This window comes from Drosophila arizonae, chromosome 3, assembly GCF_054131065.1.
Source record: "Drosophila arizonae isolate 15081-1271.41 chromosome 3, UAZ_ARI_1.0, whole genome shotgun sequence".
NCBI classification, from domain to species: Eukaryota; Metazoa; Arthropoda; class Insecta; order Diptera; family Drosophilidae; genus Drosophila; species Drosophila arizonae.
The window spans coordinates 11,371,000-11,396,127 of NC_142923.1; the positions used below are offsets into that span (position 1 = coordinate 11,371,000).

At 44.9% G+C, this 25,128-nt stretch overlaps 1 protein-coding gene across 26 annotated transcripts in view; it reads right to left on the bottom strand.

Moving 5' to 3' along the window:
* Msp300 (Muscle-specific protein 300 kDa) overlaps nt 1–25,128 on the bottom strand; it is a 122,089-nt gene that overhangs the window by 69,637 nt on the left and 27,324 nt on the right. For 25 of the 26 annotated variants that reach the window (XM_089463473.1, XM_018001584.2, XM_018001591.2 and 22 more), the window contains 7 exons: nt 24,462–24,523; nt 17,912–18,184; nt 17,195–17,364; nt 16,859–17,135; nt 14,069–16,675; nt 698–13,885; nt 3–317 (listed from right to left, as the gene is read on the bottom strand). In XM_089463473.1, the coding sequence (XP_089319599.1) occupies nt 3–317; nt 698–13,885; nt 14,069–16,675; nt 16,859–17,135; nt 17,195–17,364; nt 17,912–18,184; nt 24,462–24,523 (16,892 nt within the window). The remainder of the gene's footprint in view (nt 1–2; nt 318–697; nt 13,886–14,068; nt 16,676–16,858; nt 17,136–17,194; nt 17,365–17,911; nt 18,185–24,461; nt 24,524–25,128) is intronic. The other variant, XM_089463478.1, reaches the window with a different exon arrangement.

Consider the following 25,128-nt stretch of genomic DNA (forward strand, 5'->3'; position numbering starts at 1 on the left):
ACATTGACTGTCTCCAATTTTTGTGCAATGATTGAGGCATCCCCATCGATGCTGCAGTCGTTGAGCACTTGCTGTGCCTTCTCGATCCAGGCGTCCATTTCCTTTTTATAGTTGAGGAACTCAGTATGATCCGACAGATTCTTTTCGATCTTGGCCACCAGACCCTGAGCGGATGTCAACAATTTCGTATAATTGGCCTGAGTCTCGATGGTTTGATCACGAATGCGAGTGCAGGCGCTTTGCTCCATCAGCAGCTCACAGTTGTCGTTCAGATCCTCGACATTTTCACGTTCGGCCAGCACTTCATCAAGCAGTTTCTAAGAAGGAATACAATATTAGTTAAAGTTTAACTCAAAAACAGATTTGGTTTCTATAGGCACATAAAGCATAATTAGGCATTAGACAAAGTCTGTGTAGAAATGATTAGCTGCAATAGTGTGAGTGTGGCGACAGTGATTAGCTGAAAAGTTAGCAATTCTGATTAGTTGTTTTTTAGTATGTGAATCAGTTTATATATACACATATATAGATGTTGATATATATCTAGTTATATAGTGTAGATATACATTTAAATTTTGCTACAGGGTGCACTCTTGCGAGTAATTTTAGTACATTTAAATTGATTATAGATATATTTCTTTTAGTTAGCGTTGCGTGCGACAGTTGCGTGAGATTTGACGAGAGACTTGTTGCTTACCTTAGCATTGACCAAATCTTCGGTGGTTTTATTATCGGCTTCCTGTGATTTGGCAACGCGCTTGCTCATTGTTACAATCCACAAATTTATTTTGTTGAACTTTTGCAGGAATGTCTCCCAGGCGGCCAGACAGGTCTCCAGGCCGCTGCGCGCATCTCGCGATAGAGCCTGCAGCGTTTCCCATTCTCCATTCAGATGCTTGATCTCTTGGACCACATTGTCCTGACCCTCGCTGCCACTGGTAGCGATCACCGCCTGGCTGAGCTCCTCGCAGGCATCGAGCAGTGATTTGCCCTCCATGGAGGCTGCCTGTATATCGCCCAGGCGATTCAGACGCTCCTCCACCTGATCCTTTTCGCCATGACAATCGGCGCATTGCTCCACTTCGATGCGTGTGCGGCGTAGCCAGTCCTGTAGCTCATTGTAGGCCTGCTTGTATTTCTCGTGATTGTTCACTTGGTTCTCGAGCGATTCGATGATCTTGTTAACTTGCGCTTGCAGCTCATCGAATTTGTTCAGACCAGGCGCAAAGTCATCCTTGTCCAAGCTATTGTCCTCGCGCAGCCGTACATTGATCTTCTCCACAATATCGTTGTGTCCATTGATGTCGCGCTGTGTGACGCGGAATTTCTCCAGCGCTGCACGCTTTTCGCTCAAGTCATTCAAATACTCCTCGCTGGCCTTGACGCTGGGCTCAATGTCCTCCAGCCACTCGAGCAGAATCTTGTACAATTTGAAGATCTCCTCCAGCTGGGACAGACGATTGGCCAACTTCTGGCGCACATCGTTCAGATCCACAAGCAGCTTATCAAAGTCCTGCTTGAGGGATTCGGTATCCTCTTGAATCTTAGCTGCGCCATTCTGCTCGGTGTTCATAATGACCTTCTCCTTAAGCTCCAGCAGATAGCGCAGCTTGTTCTGTCCCGTTTCAAAGCCTTGCCGCAAATTCTTGACCGTATTCAATTTGATTTGCACCTCGTTCAATGTGCCGGGTATTTGCTCGCATTCGGCGAGCTTTTCGCGAGTATTCTCAATCCAGGACTGGCATTCCTCGTAGAGCGAATGGTGTTGTTGATGCTCCTGGTAGTGCAGCTCCAAGCGTCGCATAACCTCCTTGGCCAGCGTCAATAGAGCGTTGTATTTGGTGGTCAGCTGCATGATGGCATTGCTGATGCGAGTGTCGGAGCAGGTCTCGAGCAGAACCTGAGCCTTCATGTTCAGATGATCGAGTGTCTTCTGCCAGTCGAACAGAGTTTGTAGATGTCCCTGGAATTGCTCCAGCACCACCTTCTTTTGGGTCAGGCTGTCCTGCAGCTTGTTGTAGGACTGAACGAGGGCTTCCGTCTTGGTAAGCCATTCGAGCGCCTCGGTATACTGATCTTGGTAGTCCGACCACTTGACAATGCCCACTTCCAGGTAATCCTTGGCCTTGTTCAGTGCTTCCACATAGGCATCGAACTCCTCCTGTAGAAGTGCGACTTCCTGTTCAATGATTGCGCAATCCTCGGGCTCTGCTGTGCGGCAAGCAATCTCACCCTGAGCCAATGCATTTTGTAGCTTTGTGGAGCCCTCGGGTACTTCACCCTGCAGAATCTTAAGCTGATGCGTCTTCTCGGCTAAGGCTTGCTTATCGCCCGTTGGCTCGGAGCATTTGCTCAGTCTTTCCTTGGCATTGCGTAACCAGGTGGCAAACTCATTGCCTGCATCGATCAACGCCTGGTAGCTATCGATGGTATTCTTTTGCTTGGCATACAGATCCTTGGCCTGTTTGGTCAGATTCTCGTACTTATCGGAGATTTCTGTAGCCGGTGCGCCCTGTTGCAAATCAGAGGCCTTCGAGGTCACCGACTGTATCATGGGCTCAAACGAGACAATATCCTGGACAATGTTGTTGGTCTGGCGCAGATTGGCCTTGCGTTCGCTCAGCCCACTGCTGAGACCTGGCTGTCCACGCTGCGACTTGATAATCTTTTGCTCGCACGCCTGTTGCAGCTTGGCCTCTCGGTCGGTGATCCATTGCTGCAGCTGCGTATAGCTGGAGCTGTAGTCAGCCCATTGCAACAGATTCGTCTCTAGCTGCACTTTGGCGGTGGACATTTTCTTGACCAGGCGATCCCAATCGGTTTGCAGCTCCTTCATTTCGCTGTTAATGGCATCGCGTCCATCGGAGCGCGTATTACGAATAATCTTCTCGCCATTATTGATGGCTGTGTGCACCAGATTTTGGCCATATTCACGATTGCGTATCAAGTCCTGGATTTGCTCGAGGCGACGTTGAAGCGCCTCCTTCGAGCCAGCTCCATCGCCAGCAGATTGAATAGTTTGCTTGGCATTCGCTATCCAATCCCTGGCCGACTTCATATTCGCATCGTATTCGCGATGCTGATCGCGATTCGTTTCGACCTTCTTCAGCACATCCTTGGCCAAATTAACCTGTACCTGATACATGGAGCCCAAATGTCTAAGCTGATTGTTCACATAGCTATCCAGATGCGATTTGAGCAGACCCGCAGCGGAGGCATTGAACTTATCAATGTCATCCTTGCCCTTTTCCAAGCGAGACATCACCTCACGCATATCGGCCACCTGTTTCTCCTTGTCGGGCAGATTGGGACAGAGGTTCAGCTTATGGTTCTTGACAAGTATATCGATCTGTTGTAGCCATTCCATGAGACGTTCATACTCCTCTTTATATGCGCGCCATTGCACCATGGTAACTTCCAAGTTCTCTTTCTGCTGATTGATCTCACGGAACAAACTTTCGAAGCTATCACGTAGTGCGCGTATATCATTGCGTATGATCTCTTGGCCCTGCGTCGATGTACTTGCCAGAACCACCTCACCAGTGTGCACCAAATGCTCAACTAGAAGTTCGCCCTGGGCCTGTTTATTGAGCAGAGCTTCGGTGGCCTGCACGGCATTCTCAATGGCCAGCTTGTCGCTGAGGCTGCTCTGTTTCAGTGCGGGGAATTTCTCACGTGCTCGACTTATCCAGCTGACAAGGTCATCGTACGCTTCCTTGAATAGACGATGATCTCTGTACTGATCCTGGCGATCCGACAATAATTTCTGGGTCTTGGCAAATAGCTCATCGAATGTGTCCAGCACTTTTTGTGCCTGGAAGGCCGCTTGGCTCTGTTGGCCGCTGGCAATCATTTCCTTAGCCTGAATCTTCAGAGAATCCACATCGATTTTTTCCACGCGAACCTTCTCCTCCGTGGACTTGACACGATCCAGCTGGGCGCGTTTCTCCGTCATGGTTGTCTGATGCTCACCCAATTCCTTGAGCAATGCATCCAGCCATTCGTTGAACTTGCGCACATTTTGTACTTGATCCAGGAATCCAGACCATTGCGTGATGGAATCATCAAGATTAGCCTTGACGTCCATAATACGCAGAGCAATGCCAGACCAAAGATCCTGCAACTCTGACAACTCCTTGTTAATGGCCTCGTGGCCATTGGGTGCGGTATTTGCAAGCACATGCTGAGCCTGCTCCAAGATTTTCAGCACTCGTGCAGATCCCTCGTCCTTGAGCAGAATCACATCTTGGATGGTGGCCAGTTTCTTGTCGAGTTCCTTTTGACTCATCGACGACATGTCCGAACAGTAGTCCAATTTCTCCTTAATGCCATTTATCCACGATGCGCACTCGCTGATGGAGTTATCGAAGTCTTCGTGAGAGCTGACATATTGCTGCCAGCGATTATTCAAGTCCTTGACTTTGTGGAAGATTTGCTGATATTTGGTAACCAATTCGGGGCCAGACGAACGAGTTGTGCTGGGTCCCTTCAGCAAGGTTTGCGCCTTCTCCGTAACATTATCCACTTCCAATTCCTTGGCACGCACATCACCTTGCAGTGCCTTCAGTGTATCTAACTGGGCACGCTTCTTGGGCAGATCCTCCTTGAGGTCGATGGCATGCAACTCGTTGTCGGTGTCCCGAATCCAGGCCAAGCACTGATCACGTAGCTGCTCATACTCCGACCACTGTTGCAGGCGTGCCTCAATAGCTTCGATAGTTGAGCCAATGGCTGCCAGCAGACCTTCCCATTCCTGTTGTGTTGTATCGATCTGGGATTTGATATTCACTTGACCCACATCAACGGTGCCGGGTATTACCTTCTCGCCCAGCGCTCGGACTTGATCCACGCGTGGAAACTCGTCGGCCAGACTGGCCTTCAGGTTCTTCAGCCGATCTAGATTGGTATGCAAAGAGGTTTGCTCCAAATCCAGATCACCCCAGTAGTTCACAGTATTCAGAGTGGCATCAATGAACTCCTGTGCATCCATGACAGCCTTGGAGTATTGCTGATGAGCACTCACAATGCCCTCATACCGTTCCACATAGCCCTGGGCGCGCTTTTGCAGTTTGCCAAAACGATCTGTGATATCCTTTAGAATCTGATCCACATGCTCAGTTTTCTCGGGCAAATTAGCTGCGATCTCGTGCAGATTGCCAACTTCCACTTGATGATTGGAGATATCATTCAGCACATCACGATAGGCCTGCAGCTTGTTGCGTTTCTCATCCAGCGTGGTCATCAGCTCAATCTCAGCTGGCAGTTCGCGCTCCACATTGTCTAGCCAGCTCTTCAGACTGTCAGCGGTCTCATCAAAACCAGACCATTTGGCAATCTTATCCTGTATCTTGCGAGCAGTACTGGCAATATTATCGAACAGCTGATCGAAGGTAAGATCATTCAGTTGACTGCGTATGGCCTCACGTCCTTCGGTGGCTGTGGAGCTGTAACACTTTTCACCCAGCTCTACGGTGCTATTCAGCAGCTGTGTTGCCGTGGGCTGCTGTGCCAGCAGCTCCTGGATGATCAGCTGTTTCTTGAGCAGATCATCGCGTGATGCCACCGTAGACAAATCGCTGCAGTCATCGTAGCGTGCCTGTGCATTGGCCAAGAGGTCAGCGCATTGCTTGTACTTCTCGTTGAAATGGGAATGATCCTGAACAGCTTGTTCGCATTTCTTGAGTATTTCCTTTGCAGTTGCTTGGATGGACTGGAAACGTGATGAAACTTGTTGCACATTGACAGCGATTCTCGTCTCGCCCGAGCTTTGCACCAACTCTGAGGTGTCATCCTTCATTTTCTCAAAGTCCGCTTCGTTCTGGCGCAGAGTCTGAGCCATAGACTGGAAGCGATTCAGCTGCTCCTCCTTTTCCTCAAACGAGTTCTTTAGGTTGTAGTTCTTGAGCGTATTCTCAGCTTCACCCAGCCAGTTGATCAAGCGATCCAAATCGATTTCATAGTCGTTCCATTGCTGCAATCGATTCTCTAGCCCGCTCTTCACATCGCTCAGTGATCCACCGAACTTTTCGAAATCGGCATGCAAATTGGCCAAATCACGTGTCATGGCTTCCTTAGAGCGAGCTGGTATGCTGCCCGCATGCTGCTCGATGTGTTCCTCAAGTGCTTTCAGCTTGGCAACACCCTCTGGTAGAGCATCCTGAATTTCATTGATCTTTTGGAGACGCGCTTGCAACGCAGCCTTGTTGCCCGAATAGTCCGAGTAGCCGGTCAGGCGATCCCACAGGTTCTTTTGATAATCCTGTTGTGCTTTCTGCAGCTCACTGAACTGCTGATATACCTCGAATGCTGCATCGAGATCTGTTACCAGCTTAGCACAATCCTGGCCAACTTGTTCATAGCGCTTGTTAATATCAGCCACAGATTTGGCGATCTCATCAGCGTTGGCTGGGGCGGCGCTACTCAGTAGAGCTGCTGCCTTCTCATTGACAGCCTCGACAATGCGCTTGTGCGAATTGATGTCCTGATTGGTCGCCTTGTATTTATACAGCTTGGAGCGAATTTCCTGTGCACTGGTCCAGCTCGCCGGGTTCTCGTTGTGCAGCAACTTTTCAACCTGATCCAACCAGTTGACTGTTTGAGTCAGTATATCTTGGTAGCTGGATAGCTGTACGGATTGTGCCTCTTGGCGTTTCTCCAAATTACGAATGCCTTCGTCCAGTTTATCCCAACGATCGCGTATGTCACGCAAGTCCTTGCGAATCTTCTCTCTGCCCTGGGTCGATGTCTCGGGCAAAGCCTTTTCGCCGGCAGCATTCAATGCACCAAACAAGATCTCAGCCTGCTCCCGTTCCGAAAGTAAAACCTGCAGTATATTGGAGCTTTGTGTGGGCTCATCCTTGAGTGCCTTTTCCAGCTGCGTCTCAATCGGCTGCAGCCACAAGTCCACCTCGTTATACTTGTCCTGATAGAACTGATGATCGTCCACCAGATTGGACCAGCGATTGACCACCTCTTTGCTCAACACCTGCAGCAGTTGATAACGATTTGTGATTTGCGTTGTCAACGTCTTCAGGCGATCTGCACCGCAGTTGTTGAGCAAAGCATGTGCCGTATCGCCAAAGGCGTCGATTTCCTTCTCCTTTTGCAGTATGAGCTCCCTCTGTATTTTGTATTTATCCATTTGCTCGACCTTCTCATGCAGCGTTGACTTCAGCTGCTGCTCACGGAACACGGCCTCAGCGTTGCGACACCATTTGGTGAGCTCTTCCAGATTCTGCTCAAATGTATCCCACTGTGAGAGTACATCTTTTTGCTTGCCCTCGATGCCTTCGATGTCATCAAAGTGACTCTTCATTGTTGTTTCCAGCTCATCGATTTCCTTCTCAAGCACCTCAATGCCCTTCTCGGAGGTGGCGGGTTTCACGGTCTCAAATTGCGCACGTATTTCGCTTATTATTTTCATCGCCTGGGGTTTATTTTGTGCCAATTGGCCAAGGGTTTCAATTTTACGCTTTATATCTGCCTTTTCGCCGTAGGAATCATCGCATTCCAGCAGTTTGGCCTTCTCATTCGAGATCCATGTCTTAGCAGAGCTCAATGCATTATTTAACTCGCTGTGCTTCTGCACGCAGCTCTCCAGATTCTGCAGTATTTCATCGGACTTTTGCACAATGTTCTGGAATAGCTGCTTGATCGACTGCAGATAAACGTTCAGGGAGTTGTCCTTTATTTGATCCACTAAGATTTGCGCCTTGTCGCATACATTATCAACGAGCACATTGTGTGTGGTGATCTCTTGATGCAACAGCTTGTGATTCTGCAGCTGAGCGCGTTTCTCCTGGAGCGTTGTTTTCGGTTCCGTATGGCTCTGCATGGCCTTGTCTACATCCTTGAGCCACTTGGTTAGCTGATCTTGAGCTATGGTGAACTCATTAAATTGTAGCAGACATTGATCAATCTTATGCGTAGCCGAGTTCAGATCATCCGTGTAGTTGTCCCACAAAGTGCGCAGGGATCGCAGCTGTTGACGTATGATCTCACGACCCTCAGGACTCGTGTGGCCGTACAGCTTCTCACCGCGATCAATCAGACTCTCGAACACAGTGGAGTCTACAATGCGCTTGTCAGACATCTCACGTAATTTGTTTTGCTGATCCTGCAATACGCTCTGATCACCAACGATTTCATTGGTCTTCGCCAGCTCGTTGGCGCAGTTTTGCAAATCCTGCTTAAATTTATCATAGTCCGCGTCAAAACTGTCGTGATCCTTGACGTAGTTTACGTACTTCGCTATTGATTCCTTGCACAGGTTCTTCAGTGTCTGATAGCGCGTGTTTAAGCGAGAAAGTTTCAAATTCAAATCGGTTTCCCCTTCAATTTCTCGTCCCTGATCCATCAGCTGATTTATAGCTACGCCGCGACGTTCAATATCCTTGGCACTCTCTTGCAGTTGCTTCAAATGAGCATTCTTAGCTTCGGCAGTGCTCTTCAGACTCTGATTCTTTACCACAGCCTCAACATTCTTCATCCAATTGTCGAGCTCATCGATAATAGAATCGAACTCATCCCACTTGGAGCAGAGCTGCTTGAGCTTCACTTGCGAGTCCTGGCAGAGCGACATGAACTCTTCCCATGCATTTTTCGGCTCCTCAAAGCCCTTCAGCAGCGCCGGATGACCATTGGGATGGGTTTGTTTCAGCACCGTCTGCAACAGATTGTGGCATGTCTCGAAAATGGAGTCACCCTCGGGCTTATGCTGCAGCAAATTCTCAACGACAATTAATTTCTCCTCGGCGCCCTCCTTCTCGAATGTGGTTTCATTCAAAATATCGATTGCCTCCGATTTGATGGTGTTGAGCCAATCCTGCGCCTTCTCCAGCACCTGATCATAAGCTTCATGCTGGGACACTTGATTGCCTACGGTATTGATGCGGTCCGAAATCTGCTTCGATAGCGTATTATATTCCTGAATGGATTCATCCGTTTTACGCTCTGATTCATCGTCGCATAGTGTTACCGCCTTATCGTGCAACTGCTTCAGCGCATTCTTGTGCAATGTGATTTCCTGCAATTGCGTTTTATAGTTTTGAAGAGCTGCTTTCTTGGCTGCCAGTGTGGGATAGAGTTCATCGGCTGCAGTCACCTTAGCCTTGGACTCGTTCAGGTAGTGCGACACCTGAGTATAACTCTCCTCAATGGATGTCTTTTGTATGAGCACGCCCTCAACCTGCTGCATCAACGCATTGGCCTCGTCGCGCAAATAATCGTATTTCTCACGCATTTGACGTAGATCCGCTCGAATGCGTTCGCGATTCTCAGGCGAGACGACTGGATAAAGTCCTTCACCAATATCGACAGCATTGTTTAGCAATAGTTGACCATTGTCGAAGGTCTTCAGATAGTTCTTGATGGTCTGCAATTGTTGGGCCGTAGCTGACGAAGAGCCTGGAGATCCCATGCGCGCCAGTTCCTGGAACTCAATCTTGGCATCGCCGAACCATTCGTTAAAATCTTTCGATGCCTTGGCAAAGTTGGCATTCGACAGCTGTGCATTGCGTATTTTGTCAATGTGTCCGCCAAGGCTCTTGGCAACGGTTTGGTAGCGCTGCACCAAATGCGTAACGAACTGTCCAATACGCGCCTCTGGATTCTTTTCGATCAGCTGCTGTGACGTACGCTCCAAATTGTTGATAATTGGCTCATGGGCGAGCACATCCTGCTGTAGTATGGCCAGCTCCTGCAACTTCTGCGCCACCTCGGGCAGATTCACCTGGCTGCTGGTCTCCGCCTTAACGCGACCTTCCACATCCCGCAGCCAGTTGGAGATTTGCTCGTTTGATTGCTCATACTGTGTCCAGAGATCAACGTTCTCATCCAGGATGTCCTTGATGCGATCAAAGCTGTCCTGCAACGCTTGCATTTCCTTGCCCATGAGCTCAGCATCGGCATTCAACTCGGCCAGGTTTTCTGGAGTTTCCACGGCCTTCAGCATCTCGAGGGATCTTAGTGTTTCAGCATGACGCGCCTTGCAGTCGTCAATGCTCTTGCTGACCTCCTGCAGCGAGGACTTCTTTACATCCAGATTGTATTTGTCACTTGTCGACTCTGGCTGACACCATGCGACCTTCTCGCGCTGTGTGGCAATGAGACGCTTCAGCATGCCTACCTTGTCCGCGTGGAACTTCTTGAGGAACTGCAGCAATGAGCTCTCAATCTTCTTGGCATAGAGATCGACGCCCTCGTACCGTTTCTGCACATTGTTCAGCTCCTTGGGTATGATGGACTCATTGAATGTGGGATATAAATTACGCAGTTCATCCACATTTTGTTTGATATTTTCGATTTCGTTGCCACTTTGATCCAGCTGAGCGCGCAGTGCACGGCATTGCAGCAATCGTTCCATGATCTTGTTGTTATCGCCAGACATATCGTCGCATTTGATCAGCTGTTCGCGCAGCTTGCTCACCTGCTCGCCGGCTACCTTACTGCGTCGACGTAGCTCCTGTTCCTGATCCGCAAACGATGTGGTGACGGCGCTCAGGCGCTCGGCATTGTTGCTTACCTCGGCAAATTGTTCATTCAGCAGCTGATTGAGTGCACTCAAGGCGGGTATCTCTTGTCCATTGTTGATCTTGATCAAATCGTTGGTCTTCTCAAGGATTGTATCTTTAAGGGCTTGATAAGAAGGCAGCTCGTTGCGATATTTGCTTAGACGCATAGGTCCGAATTCGATTTCAATTGAATTATCGGCAGCATCGCAAAGACCCTGATTGGTTTCCGAGAGCCAAGGTAGCAGATCCTTTTTGGCGTCCTCAATTTGAGACCAAATGACTGCTTCAGTCTCGTAGACATGCGCATTCTTGGCCGTCTTGTCGTGCAGGTCCTGCCATTGCTGCTTGGCAGCGGCAACCTCTTGCTGCACCTCTTGGGGCACCGGCTCACCAATGGCTGTGAACAATTTAGCCACATTGTTGCCGCGGCGTTCGAGTTCATCGAGATTCATCTTGGATTTGCGTAGCTGCTCCATGGTCTTACGTGTCTTCTCAGACGCCTGATGCAGGGCGGTTTCATCGCCTGGCTGTTGGGGTATGGCATTGAACAAGTCTTCGGCTTTCTTGAGTTCCTTGGAGAACTTGTCCTTGGACTCGGCGTACTCCCGCAAGGCCTGACTGATGAGATTATATTTTTGGATGCGATCAGCTATTTCATTTTGCAGCGAATCGTAGTTCTTATCCAACACCAGGAGACTCTCCTGAATGGCCGGCATACTGGCAATATCCTCACGCATCAAAAGAGAACCCTCGTCGTGAATGCGATCCTTAAGATCTGCCTGATATTTAAGCGCATCATTCAGCGCCACAAGATCGGCAATGATTTGATCTATGTTATTCAAATTGGGATGCTGTTTGAGGATTTGGTCGAGCTTTTCGCGATTCTCCTGCAGTGCCTGACCAAAGTTGTGCTCCAGTGCATGGAACTTGTCTTTGCGCACAGTCATCTGCTGCAGCTGTTGCTGTTGATTCTGCGAACGGAGTTTCAGATTTTCCAACTTGTTTTCCAGATCATTAACGATCTGTGTGGCGATCAGTGGTCGACGAGACAGTGCATCACGTAGTTGTATGGCTGGATTCTCATCGATTTCCTTGGCTTGTCCCTTCCAGTAGCTCAGACCCTGACCCAGATGATCGATTTCATCGATGGCCTTCTTTAGCTCCTCAACAGAGGGTCCCTCGGGCTTTTCCAATTGATGCTTCAAGTAGTTCAAGTGCGATTCAGTATCATGTTTCCAGCCCAAAAGCTCGGTCCACTTCTCTAATGCGGCCTTCTTTTGCAGCATGTTCGACTCCAAGTTCTGGTAGTTCACCACAAGGGCGGTATACGCATCATTCAGTGCATTAGACTCCTCTGGAGTCGCGCCCAGTGCCAGTTGCTTGACCTCATCGTAGATGGCATTGAAACTGGGCTTCTTGTCGGCATGCTCCTGCAGCAATGCATGGATGACATGCAAACTGGTCTCGACACGCTCCGGATTGATTTCCTCGACCTGTGTAACCTGATTGCGCAACTGTTCCATCCAGTTGGAGAAGTTGACCAATTTGGCATTGAAGTCTTGACGCGAAATAATCGCATCGGAGACCTCGTTGATGTTGCCGCGTGTAGCCTCTGACAACTTCTGCAATTTACCCTTCATATTATTGACGCGATCCTTGACAGCTACAGCGCCCTCTGGCGCCAGATGCAAACTGATTTGATCGGCATTTTGGCCAAGAGCGACCAGCTTGGCCTGCTGCTGAGATATCTCATTGTTGAAGGACTTTAGCTTGACCAGCTCCTTTTCGAGCTTGTCGATGTGCGGAGTGTTTAGCACAGCCGGACGCTTACCCATCTGCTGTGCACCCTGATCAATCCAATCCTCCAATTTGGCTGCATCGCCATCGAAGGACTTCCAATTGGCGACGAGCTTTTCGAGCTTGGCGCTCGCCTGTTTCGCGTTTTCATGGACCGCTGTCCAGCGGGAGTGCATGGCATCTAACTCATCGGGGGCATTGGTTTTGCATAACATTTTATGACTGATGTTTGATATGCCATGGAGTTTGTCCAATTGCTCCAGGCAGTGTGTTTCAAATTGTTTGGCATTTTGTTGCAAGGCAACGGCTTCATCAAGTGTAATAGGTTTAGGAACTATATTATTTACCTTGACTTCGCTTTGCTCCACAGCGGGCTTGATCTGTTGCAATCCGGCCTGGAATTGCTGCCAGTTGATCAGATCCTCCTGCACGGCCTGTGCCTGATGATCCACATTGCGATTGATGGCACTGAGCACTTCCTGCAGCTTGGAGATTTCACCCTTAAGTCGTTTCGCTTCGGCGATGTTGCCCTCTTTGGGTGCCAGCTCCGATGCATCAGCGGCCAGTAGATCCAGCTGTTTCATGCGCTCGCCGAGCACACGCTTGAAGGACTGCACCTTGACAACGCGCTCCTCCGGCGTCAGATCCTCGGATTGGAGGGCTTCAATGTTCTTGGGTGCTACCTTGTTGGCCCATTCCTGCAGCTCGGCTAGACGCGTCTTATAGTTATTCCACTTGGCACTGTAGTCCTCCAGGTAGCCCACACGATCTTTGACGTGCTCCATGGTATTGAAGAACATCTTCTCTACCTCAGTGACCTCCTTCTCGAGTATGGGACGTTTATCGGCAGCGGCTAGCGGCGCCAGCTCCGATTTCAGGGCATGCAGCTTGGGCAACAATTGATGCGATGCCTGCTGCAGCTGCACATTCAGATCACGCTTCGACTTCAGATCTTGACTGACATTCTTGGGATCCGTCTGGAGTGGGGTAAGAGCGCGCAGCTCTGTCTCAGCGGTTTGCAGCATGGAGAAGATATCGTTCTTCTGGTCGACAAACTCGCTCCACACTGCCTGAGTGCCCTTGAGCGCTTGCAGCTTATCTGCGGTTTCGGTATAAGCTTGATTCCAGCCGGTCTCCAGATTTTTCACCTCGGCATTGACAAAGGCTGGGGCGTGCACATCCTTGCTGAGATCACGTCCACGTTGCAGCATGGACATGATGTGTGGCCGCTGATGATCGAGCTGATTGATGGCATACTGTTGCTCCTCAATTAGGCGATTAACACGGTCCAGACTTTCGGGCGCTGGAATATTGGCCGTTTGATCCTTGACCTTGGTCAGCAGGCAAACAACTTCGTGCACTTCGCGACGATATGTATAGCATTTGGAGAACACCTCGGTCTTGACCATTGTTATCTCAATGGTGGGTATAAGGTTCTTGTAGCGTGCAATTAGATCTTCCAGCTTCTTTTGCTCCAGATTTGCCTCGTCTTCGGTGGCATAGCTGAGCAGAGAGTCTAGCGTTTTGACCAGCCACTTCATGTCCTCACGTTTGTTATCTGCATCCTGGCAGATTTTCTACAATGAGAAATATTCGATTAGTGCCATCATTCAGAAAAGAAATTTATATTATATATTTATTTTAGCAAAAAACAATTTTTTTACCACTAGTTCCCTCAGCTGCATGCAAGCAGAATAAATGTTGGCATTTATATATATTTATATATTCAGGTATCTCTAATCGATTAGCATTGAACTCACCTGGAAAACGACCTTCTCCTTTTCAAACTCCTCCATGGTGTTGACCTCGTTAACAATGTTCTTAAGGCTCTGATCCACGCTGTTCATCCAGTTGATCATCTCATCGAACTTCAGATGGTAGCCCTGCCATTGAGCTGGTATTTGCTGCAGTGTCTGGCGCATGTCGGCCAATTTATTGGACATAATTTGCCACTGGGCCTTGGCATTATCGTAGGCCTGATCCAGACTAAAGTCGCCGGGCTGCTGTTGCCTGTGCGCCTGGGCCAAGCGCTGCATATTCTGCAGACATTTCTCCAGGCGTGGCACAGTGTCCTGTTGCACCAAGAATTGCTGATTGCGCTGCAGGATGGAATCGACATCCTCGTTACGATTCAGAGCCTGTTGCTCCAGCTGTAGCTCCTTCTCAACATCCTTCAGGGACTGATAGAACGCGTTCTCATCCAGACGGAATTCCAGCTTGAGCAGATGCAACGGCGCCTGGGCAAGCACATTCTTCCAGCGCGACTGCAGCTGCTCCACACTTTGCACCACAGCCGGTTGCTCCTGGCTAGGCAGAGTGTTCAGCAGCTGCTGGGCCGATTGCACCAGATCGTTCATCCAGCGATCGTTGACTTGTTCGAAGAAATACTTTTGAGTCTCAATTGTTGTCTTCGACTCAATGTGCTTCTCTACGAGCATCGACTCGGCCTGTGTCAGCCATTCGTTGACAACACGTTCGTTATCCTTGAACTTGCTCCAGCCGCCGGCAGCGTCCTCCAAGCGTTGCTCCCATTTGCCGGCATTCTGTATGACATAGTTGAAGCGTTCGTTTAGCTGTTGCATTTGCTGTGCGGCTGGTGCCGTGTCGATTTTATCATCGGCCGAGACAGCCTTAACCAAATTCTGGAACACCTTGTTCTTGCTCTCCAGCATGGAGCGATAGTAGACGGTGCGCGAGAAGTAGGTCTTGTGCTTGTGCAGCTGCTCATTGATAGATTCGCGTCCTCCGGCCAGATTGTGGGTGCCCAGCAGCTGTTCGGCCTCGTTTAGCCATTGGTGGATTTCCTTTTGGCCCGCTTCCAGCGACTCCTGCTGTATCTGCAGCTGATGGAACAGATGCAGCTTGGCGGGCAGTTGGCCGCGTATGCGCACCAGCGATTCCTTCTCCTGCTTGAGCAGCTTCATCATTTTGTCGACCTCGTCGCGCGACAGATCCTGAATGAGCGACTGGAAGGTGCGACTGATGTTCTTAAACAGTTCCTCGTTGTCGTCGATTTCGCTGGCCAGCTGCTGCAGCTGCTCGCCGTAGCGACGGATTTGCTCGCTGTTGCCCAGCACTTGACGCTGATCCAGGATGCTCTCGGCACCACGCAGCCACTTGGAGAGCTTCTCAATGCCCGATTTGTATTCCTGGCGTGAGCGTATGATGTCGCCAGCATGCATATATTGCTTGGTATTGGCGAAGAGACGCTCGAAGCGCTCAGCTAGGGCGCCATGACGTTGACGCAGCTGCTGAGCAATTGGCTCCTCGCAGGAGGCAATCAAATAGTTTGCAGCATTGGCCAAAGCATCGAATTTATCCTTCCACACAGTTATGTCCTGGAAGAACTCCAAGCGATCGTCTTCGCTCTGATTCAGTTTCTGTTCGGCCAGCAGCAGCCACTCCTCGCAGCTGGGCGCCAATTGATTCCAGTTGCGCCAACAATTGACTACCTCCTCGAGGGAATTTTGACAGCACTTCAGCTCCATGGAGACACGCTTCCAGCGCTCCTCGGTCTCATACATAAAGCGATCGATTTCATTGATGTCCTTGCGGGCCACATTGCCGTCACGTTTGTACTCCTCGACCACTTGTTGCATATCGACGAATGCCTTCTGGAACTCCTGGAAGATCTTGTTGCGTGAGACGAAGTTCTTGTATTGCTCCAGCTGGTGGGCGACCTTCTCCTCGGGCCCGTACTTGCCGGTCCAGCCACGCATCTTGTTCTCCACCAAATTGAGGAAGGCAATCAGGCAACATTTGTGCTCGAGGAATTTCATGCGAATTCGGCGCTCCGCGGCCCTGGGGCCCACCTCTTGCAGGCGACGCTCCATGTTGCGCAGCTGCTCCAGCGGCACCTGTTGGGCCAGCGGCGAGCGCTTGGCATTGTCGAACATGGCCACAATGCGTGGCAGATCGGCAAAGAACAGCTTGTGCTCCTCCAGCTTTCTACTAATCACAGCGGCTGTTTCCTCATTCATCGCATTCGGTATATCGTTGTCCATGAGCAATTTCTCGGCCTCGGCCAGCCATTTGCCCACAGCACCAAAATCGCCGGGCAGCTCGGCGTCCAATAGCCAGAGCCAGTACATCATCTGGTATTGTAGACGCTGCCACAGCTCGTTAATCTCATCCCACGATTGACGTGAGACCTGCAGAAAACCGCTCTGGCTCTCAATCAGTTGCTTGAGTCGGTTATAAGCAGGCAAGTGTGCATCAACTTCAGAACGTGCCAACAGATATTCACTAAAATCACGTGGGAACGAACTCATCATGACCATCGGCTCGTATTCGGTGGTCTTCTCCAACAGGAAACGACGCAATTCGTCCACTTCTTGTTGCACATGCGACTCGTCACGGGATGCACCCTGGAAAATATATCATTTTAATTAGTTCAAATTTGTAATGTGAATGAGCTACAACTGCAGGGCTTATCTAGTTTATATATAAATTAAGGTCTTAGTCAGCGGAGCTTAGGATTGACATTGCACTCGTCTGACATAGACCATACCCTATAATTCATTCATTCATGTAATCAAATTTATACACACCTTTGGTTCGGGATACTTGTGCAAGAATTGCGCCACATATGTCATTATACTCTTCTCATCCGGTTTGGGTACGTCCACATCCTCAGCGTCCAAAATTTTGGCGATGCCCAATTTGCTTTCGGCCACATCGAAAGCTGTTTCCAAACGCTGACGATTGCTGGTCTTCTTTAGCTCAGCTAAATTAACCAGATTCGCTTTAATAGCATCGATAAGTGCGAGGAAAGCGACGCCATCTCTCCAGCTAGCGCCGAAATCCTTAACCTCTACACCACTGTCTCTGCAAAAGTTCGATATGTATCATAATCTCAATTGGAATCTAGTAATTTATATACTCACTTTGGCAAGGCATTCGTTACCCAATTGAGTAGCGTTTTCTTGGCACCTTGCTTCCATTTCTCAGCTCTTAGATCACCGCCAGCCTTATGATTGCCAACACTGTCGAGCGAGCTAACCGAACCGCCAATACCATGACCCAAATATTCTAGGTTGCGGCTATTCTCCTCGATCTGTGAAAGTAGTCAATATTAGAGATAGATATACGTGATAGAGGCAGCAGCGACACTTAATGATCAAATCATAAGTTTGAGGTGCTTTAATAATTGAGACTACCAACTTAAGAGTTTAATGATCGAAAATGAGATAGGGTTACGCATAGACAACACACCAACAACTGTTTACAACGAGTTCAACCTACCTGTGGCGCATAATTTATAACTACAACTAAGTTTTTCCGCCTCTTTTTACGAAGCTTGTTTTTTTTTTTTTTTTTTTTATTAGAAATTAATTTTTTTTCAATTATTTTTTAAATAAAATACAAAAAAGAAGATATATAGGGTTAATTACATTTAGATAATTAGCATTGTGAATAGCTATTTGGTGCTTGATAAGTTGGTGGTCGAAATTAGGGGTGACAAAATGGACCGCAAGCAACCAATTAGTAATTGTTTTTATTTTTGTTCAAGTGCTTCAATTTTTTTATGAAAAAAAAAAACCGTGCACCTTGTGTTGAGAGTGAAATGTTTTAGCTGCTTAAATCAGTACTGAAATGCTTACCTGGAAGTACAATATAATCGTCCATATCAGACCCAACACAACTGGTGGTCTCCCATCCACCAGATCTGCGGGATTAATATTGACTAATTTGATACGTTTGCTGGCTAGAAATTGCAAAGCCGTATTCGCATTGCTAAGGAAATGTGGACGCCTCAGGACGCGGCCCTTCTCCACGGGCAAGCGTTCGCCGGACAGCACTTCGAGCAGTGCGATGAGTTTCGTGCCATCGCGTAAATCATTGATTAAATCATCAATACGAAGCGGTGGAACACGCTGCAAAAGGAGAATAGATTTTGGCATTAAAGTAAAATACATGATATTTACTTGATAAAAATTGTATTCATTTTATAAAAATTTAATTTTGTATCAAATTTTTAAATTCCGTACTTTTAGCAAGTCTAACTGATAGGAAGGAATGGCAATTGGAGTTATTTCTAGAGAAATTAGGTAGTATAACCTTAATAAAAAGCCAGGTGGTAATAGAATTTAAAATACGAAAACAAATAAATTGAAATAAATAAAGAGATGAAACTTATTTATAATACCCTGGAATTATTGTTCTTCAGTTGTAACTGGGTGAAGAACTTAAAATACATGTCTTATTTTTATTGGAATATTATCCAAACGAATTAAAATTGTGCACTATTTATGTATAGAAATATGAAATATGTACATTACACACAACAAAAACAATAAATACAAAACCCTGTTTTACCATTTTGAAATGTGTTCAACAATAGGGATCATTTTTAGGAGCATTTCTAATGTGAAATACCGTATGAATGTAACATGTTGCATAACAAAATGAATTCACAAATAAATTTAACAATATCAAATTTAAATAGTTGATTAAAATGAGCTCCATAATCCACTAAATTTAGCTATATTGAAAAATATTGGAAAACTTTTACAATCGTAATATATGTACATTTATAAGAGTTAACACATAACTGCAGTATTTAATGAGTACTAAAGCGAAATAGACAGACGTCAACACCGACTTTGAAGTGCCTTTGGCTGCAACATTTAATGGGCTTTTTATGAGCACATTAACTGTGTGCATAATGAATATACAGCAATATATATATAGAAGTATATATATACGTATATGCATATAGATATATGACTAGCATATGCATGACTCAATCAATATAATTTATGAAGCGCCAAATGCTGAAAACACTTTTGCCTTTTCGTCTAATTAATTAATTGCAGCAGACAAATTTGTCGCCAAGATATGCCCAGAAGTCTAGCTAAATAATTAACGTAAATCACATTCAATTAATTTAAATTCTTGATATATCTGAGCACGGCGCTCATTTATTTAACTCTTGCCTCGCCAGACAAATTGTCGAGTGGCACGCGCGACCATTTAAGCCGGATTCACCGCTAAGATTGCAATTTAAGTTAATGGCATAACGACGGAAATGGCAACGACCACAATCGAAAACGTAAAACTAAAGAAATCATGACCGAACAGCTATTATCATTTGAGCTTACAATTTAATTGAGCCTCGGCTGCATAGCATGCTCGACTTCACCTATATCAAGGCAAATAGTTTGTGAAAACTTGGCCTCAACTGTTGCGGACATGCAAATGACGGCAAAAGTTTTGTCTATTTCGAGCTGTTTGGCCGGAGAGTTGGTGCAACTATTTAAGAAACTATGCTGTATACAATGCGAATTCAATTTCAGTATTTCCGCTCGTTTCGCAGCAATAACGCCTCTCTTTGCACTTCTCAACAGAATTTATAGTGTTGTCTGGCAATCATGTCAAACTTTTATAACAGCTTTTTGTCTTGTCATGTTCTTGCTAACTTTTAGCTTACAATAAGCTATTAAAAATTATTGTTGATTCTTTATGTTTATTGGGCATATGAAGTTGGTTTTAAGAGTGCGAATATCTGGATGGATTTTTGAAGTAAATTGAATTTATCAGAATTACAAAACTTGAACGTTTCCTCGCTCATAGTATCTCCTACATAAGCACTCTTTTCCTCTTTGCTGAATATACAACATGAAATTTCAATCAAATATAAATGTATTCGAAATAAAAGTTTAAATTCAGATAATCTACAAATAATATACTTATACACATATTAAAATGTTTTTAGCTGCACGAAATTGGTATAGGAAATACCAATAGCCATATTCTCGACTGAAAAATAATAGACACATAAGCTGAGGCTCAAAGCTATATTTATATTTGAAAAGTATTTTCTATGGCTATATATCTTAGTCAATAAATATTGGTAGCACAATATTTGTTGGGCATAAAAATAAATGTCGCACGCCTCCTACATATTTTGTTTACGAGACTGAACCCTGGTCGAATATAAATAGGTAGCATCTAAGAGGTTCAGGGAGCTGGCATCTGGGTAGACAAACCATTCTTGTTTGTTTTTCTATAGCTCTTTGCCATTGTCTACTGTGCGTTCTTTCTAGGAATAACTTAAAGTCAACTGGTAGGCACGCACCTAAGACGTTCATGGAATTTGCCAATGCGAGAAATTCCGCAAAGCCCAATGGCAACATGGAGTGCGAGTGTGGTTCAAGGCATGCAAAATGCTCAAGAAATGGCTACGTGCAAGCCAAGTTCATAGCCAGACATGCGTTGGCCTATAAAGAATAACGAATAACGAAAGACAACAAGCGACAGCAAAAAAAAAATGGTGCTGGGAGCTGAGTGGAGCAACAATGCTGCATTAATGACAGCAGCAATTCCGTTGCATGTGTGGCCCGGCCAGAAGACTTAGCCTGGCTTACATCGACTTGGTAGTGGCAGTGGCAGTGGCAGCTGCTGCCATTAGTCCGCACAACACACAATCCATGGGCTGCCCACGCAACAATATGCAACGCCCACTGACTTACTTTCGGGCTGGCGAACGTTGATTTAATGCACTTTTCCGTAGAGCACTCCACTGAGAGCGAGAGATACGTTGTCTGTGGTCTCTAATGTGTTATCTTTTAATACAACTTCAATCTGCAGACGTGAGCCGGCATTTCTTTATTTTATTTATTTTTTTTTTTTTTTTGTGTATCGCTTGCGCTTGAGCACATGTACTACAACATTTTGCCGGCCGGCCATAAAAACCAGTTCTTCGGGCTCTGCATGCCAGTGCGGGGATTGCGGGTACTCGATAAGGCGCAGCCGGAAAGCCGGCCATAGTCGTAAAGCGCTCAAATCGACAAAAGTGACTGGCAATAAAAGGAGTCGCAGATACAGACAGCCAGTGCTGAGCCAAGCACCTTTCCTTTTCAGCCTATTAACTGGCATATAGCATTGAAAAGCTCAAGAAAAAAGCTACGAATTTCTGCGTCTGAAATATCTGGTGTGATTTCTGGAAAAGCTGAGTACAAGTCTAGACTTATAAATATCGATATATATTTCTATAATAAAAAGCTATAAAAAAGCTAATACTATATATATTCTGAAGGCGATTACACGTATTATATTCCTTAACAATTAGCTAGCTCTGAGCTGTTTATCTGCTATAAAGCCCATAAGGATTTTTGAGTCTAGTTGAGTAGATCCATCAATGCGGATCAGAGTTCACCTAGCAGTAGACTATAGACTCTGAGAAAATTTGGAAATTTTTATGTTACAACTATATATAATATATTAAGCCTATCAAGTAGGTTATGATTCAATATCAATCAGGAGGTATGCTTAAGTTGTTTAAATAAACTTTTATAACAAATAAACATTAAAAATGATTGTAAATAAAGTGTAAGCCTCTTTTCTGACAGCAAAATGGAATTGCGTACTTCGTCCAGTTTTGATTAATGTTAGACAAGTTTTTAGCTGTGTACAACAAGATTTTGATTACTTATTTCTACAATTAAACAGCTAAAAATGATGATGACTTGAACGGTAATCAAAAAAATCTAGGACATAGCTACATATACACAAATCAAATCTTATTTATTATATCTGAAATATAGCTTTTAAAAAGCCAAAACATGTTATTCCTTCCTATTCAGCGAAATTTTCGTTAGCTAAAAAGTTGGCAACACTAAAATTTATTGCAGACGTGTCAAGGAAATGGGGAAACCTTTAAATAAAATAGGCGTGGGCAGTTCATGAGATCATTGATTGAAGTCATATTTCAGCCAATTGCAGAGTTGTTGAGCTGGGTCCGTTATGCAATATGCAAATGAATCATTTAATATGCGAAACAACAACAACAACAACGGCAACAATTTGTTCAATGTTTGCTTATTTCATTTCATTTCTGACTACTTTTCTTATTATTTTTTTTTTTTTTGCAATTGCACAACAACACTTGATTAGCACATTTCATCGAGAGTAAAACATGAAATTGTCGATGCCCGGGCAGAATGCTGTCTATTGTCGATGCGCTAACTAAAAGTAATTTATTGAGATTGTATTTGCCTAACATATTGAGCAGCTGTCAATTTACGCCTAGCAGCGCGAGTGTATCCGTCTTGGCTGCCAGATATTAGTTAGTACTTCTATTTCTTCTTTGGGGCCTACAATTTGTAAAGACTGCCTACAAATGGGCGTGTCCCTCGACCAAATTCAAGTTTTTTCATTTTTGTAACTATTTCAGTACAAGGTGAACCAGTTATGTCATTCTCCCTCACTCACATATTCACTCACTCAGTCAGTTAGTAAGTCACTCAGTCAGTCATTCATTCAGTGGACGACCCGAATACGCACTGTGGTCATTGTTCACGGGATTTGATTAAAATTTATTAACTAATTCATGCGCTGCTCAAAAGCAACCACAACAATGACAATAACAATAGCAAGCATCACACGCCTGTCACATTCCCAGTTGCCGACATATTTCGGCATGAATCTGGCCGTTTTTTTTTTCAGCCTCCGGCTGACAGCTCAATAGCCAGGCACGAGCATGATTCGCTTTAACTCAATTTGTTGTTGTTGTTGTTGTTGTAGTTGTGGGTATGTGCAGTGCAGTATAATTCACTTTTAATTTATTGAGGGTCCACTAAAATTTAAACAAATTTGCGTTAGCGCTGTCATTAAGGTTTGTTGGATCAACAGCTGGGAACAGGTATACAGCTGAGGCTGCAAACCGTCTTAGTCGACACGCAGACTAATACCTGCAATGACAATTTGGCTTTATAATCTGAATGGAATGAAGCTATATTAAATGAGCTGCCATATTATTAATTCATATTTATACTTATATAAATAAAGTTTTGTCCAGCCATAAAGCATAAATATAAATCAGCCTAACGTGGATGTTTGACTCAACCTTTTTTTTGGTAAATTCCAATTTTGGCTGAAACTTCCAATTTACACAATTTTATTTTTTTTGTAGAAATATTTATTTTTTGAATATAAATTTCAAATTGAATAATTCATTTTGTATATTTTGATCAATAAAGTAAGATATCAACGATTTTGAGATGTCTAAAACTTGTTTTATGCATTGAATATGAACCGTGGAACGAACCGCTTTTATTTTGCTTAGCAAGTGAAAAGAATATATTGGTTTACTAAAATTTCTGTCTTGCTGTTTGTTCATCTATTTGTATGAAGGAAAACAAAATATACCCTACGAATATATGCCAGGCAAAACCCCAAAATATTTATTTGTTTCACTATATATAATTTTATTCTTTTTGAGCTTTGAGCGAGTATTATGCTGTCGGCTGAGCGTAGCTAAACATTTTTATTTACTTTGCATTTAGCAACCTTGCTCATAATATTGCATTCCTAATATCATGAGTGCATCAATGTGCTGTGTCATGCCTAAAAAAAACTTCAAACAGGCTATAGAAATTATTAAAAAGATTTTTAATGAAGGGTGTGTGAAAGAGGGCGTAATGACAAAGCTTTAATATAAATCAGATGATATCTATTGCAATCAGCGGTTAAATCTTAGTGTTCTTTATAAAAATTCATCATACAAAAAGTATATACATAATACCTATATATTACAGGCAATATCAACCAAAAAGTCTGTCTATATCTCTAGTATATTATAGCCTTCTCTAAATATCTTAATTAGTGCTAATATATCTGTATATCTCAAAACTGCATTAACTATACCAAGTTGTCAGACCACTTGTTTTAAACGCTTCTCAGTTGGCAGCTGTAAATTGTCTGAGCTGTCTCGGCAATTACCAAAGTGAATGGACTGGATGGCCAAATTGGCGCTGTTAGGTGTTTAAATTAGAAAGGATATACATATACGTACGTTGGCGAGGTGAAAGTGGGCTAGAAGACGGTTGCAGTTCTAACTGCACTTGGCATTGGCCAATTGACAATTGGGTAAATCGTATCTTGGCTACGTCCTCAACAGAATCAAATCATTTCATTTTATTTATTAATTAAAAATTTAGCACGCAATTCAATTTTTGCGAAAAAGAAAACACAAGCTATATTTCAGGGTCGGGCCACGATTTCGCACGTTTTTTTTTTTTTTTCAATTTTATTGCTCTTGACTAATTTGCAATCGATATGCAAATCTCACGGCCAGAGAATGTAGATAAAAATTGTGCTTCGCATCGATTGAACTGATACGAAGACATTGAGAGAGACACAACAACTCACCTTCAATAGGTATGAATTAATCCAATTAGTGAATGTCTTCTTCTGCACACGTTCCTGCTCCTCTGTAATGAGAAATGTCGTAAAGAAAACATAAGAAAATTGTGTATAAACAGTGCCAATGCAATTTGTAATTAAATGTAAGACAAGCAACGAATTGTCGAGCCTCGCGGAAGGCGACAACAAAAAGTTACCTGATAAACAACAAAAAAACAAGAGATAAGATATATTTCCCAGTAAACAGATACCTTGCTCTCTTTTTGTCTCCCTTTGTCGGCATTAAGTGTTGCCGACGCTTGTAGCTAATGTTTGCATTAATTGAATTATCAGTGAAATTTTAGAATGAATTTCAAAGCCTGATGATATCATGTTAGACAAAATGTACATAGATATAGTATAAATTTAGATAGCTATCGAGGGTGACCAAAGTTGAGCTATTAGGTAAGGTTTTCAAATAAGATTAAAATGATTTAAAATATTAAGTTATTTTTATTTTTCAAATTTTTTAAAGCTAGATCTATACTGGAATCATTTGAGGTATGTCTGGAATGTGAACTATCAAATTGTAATTCTTATTTTTAAATAGTTAAAAAGGCTATATACACATTTCTTATTTTCCCTTTTATATCAAATATATTTAATGTACTTAAAAATTAAAATACGCATTTTT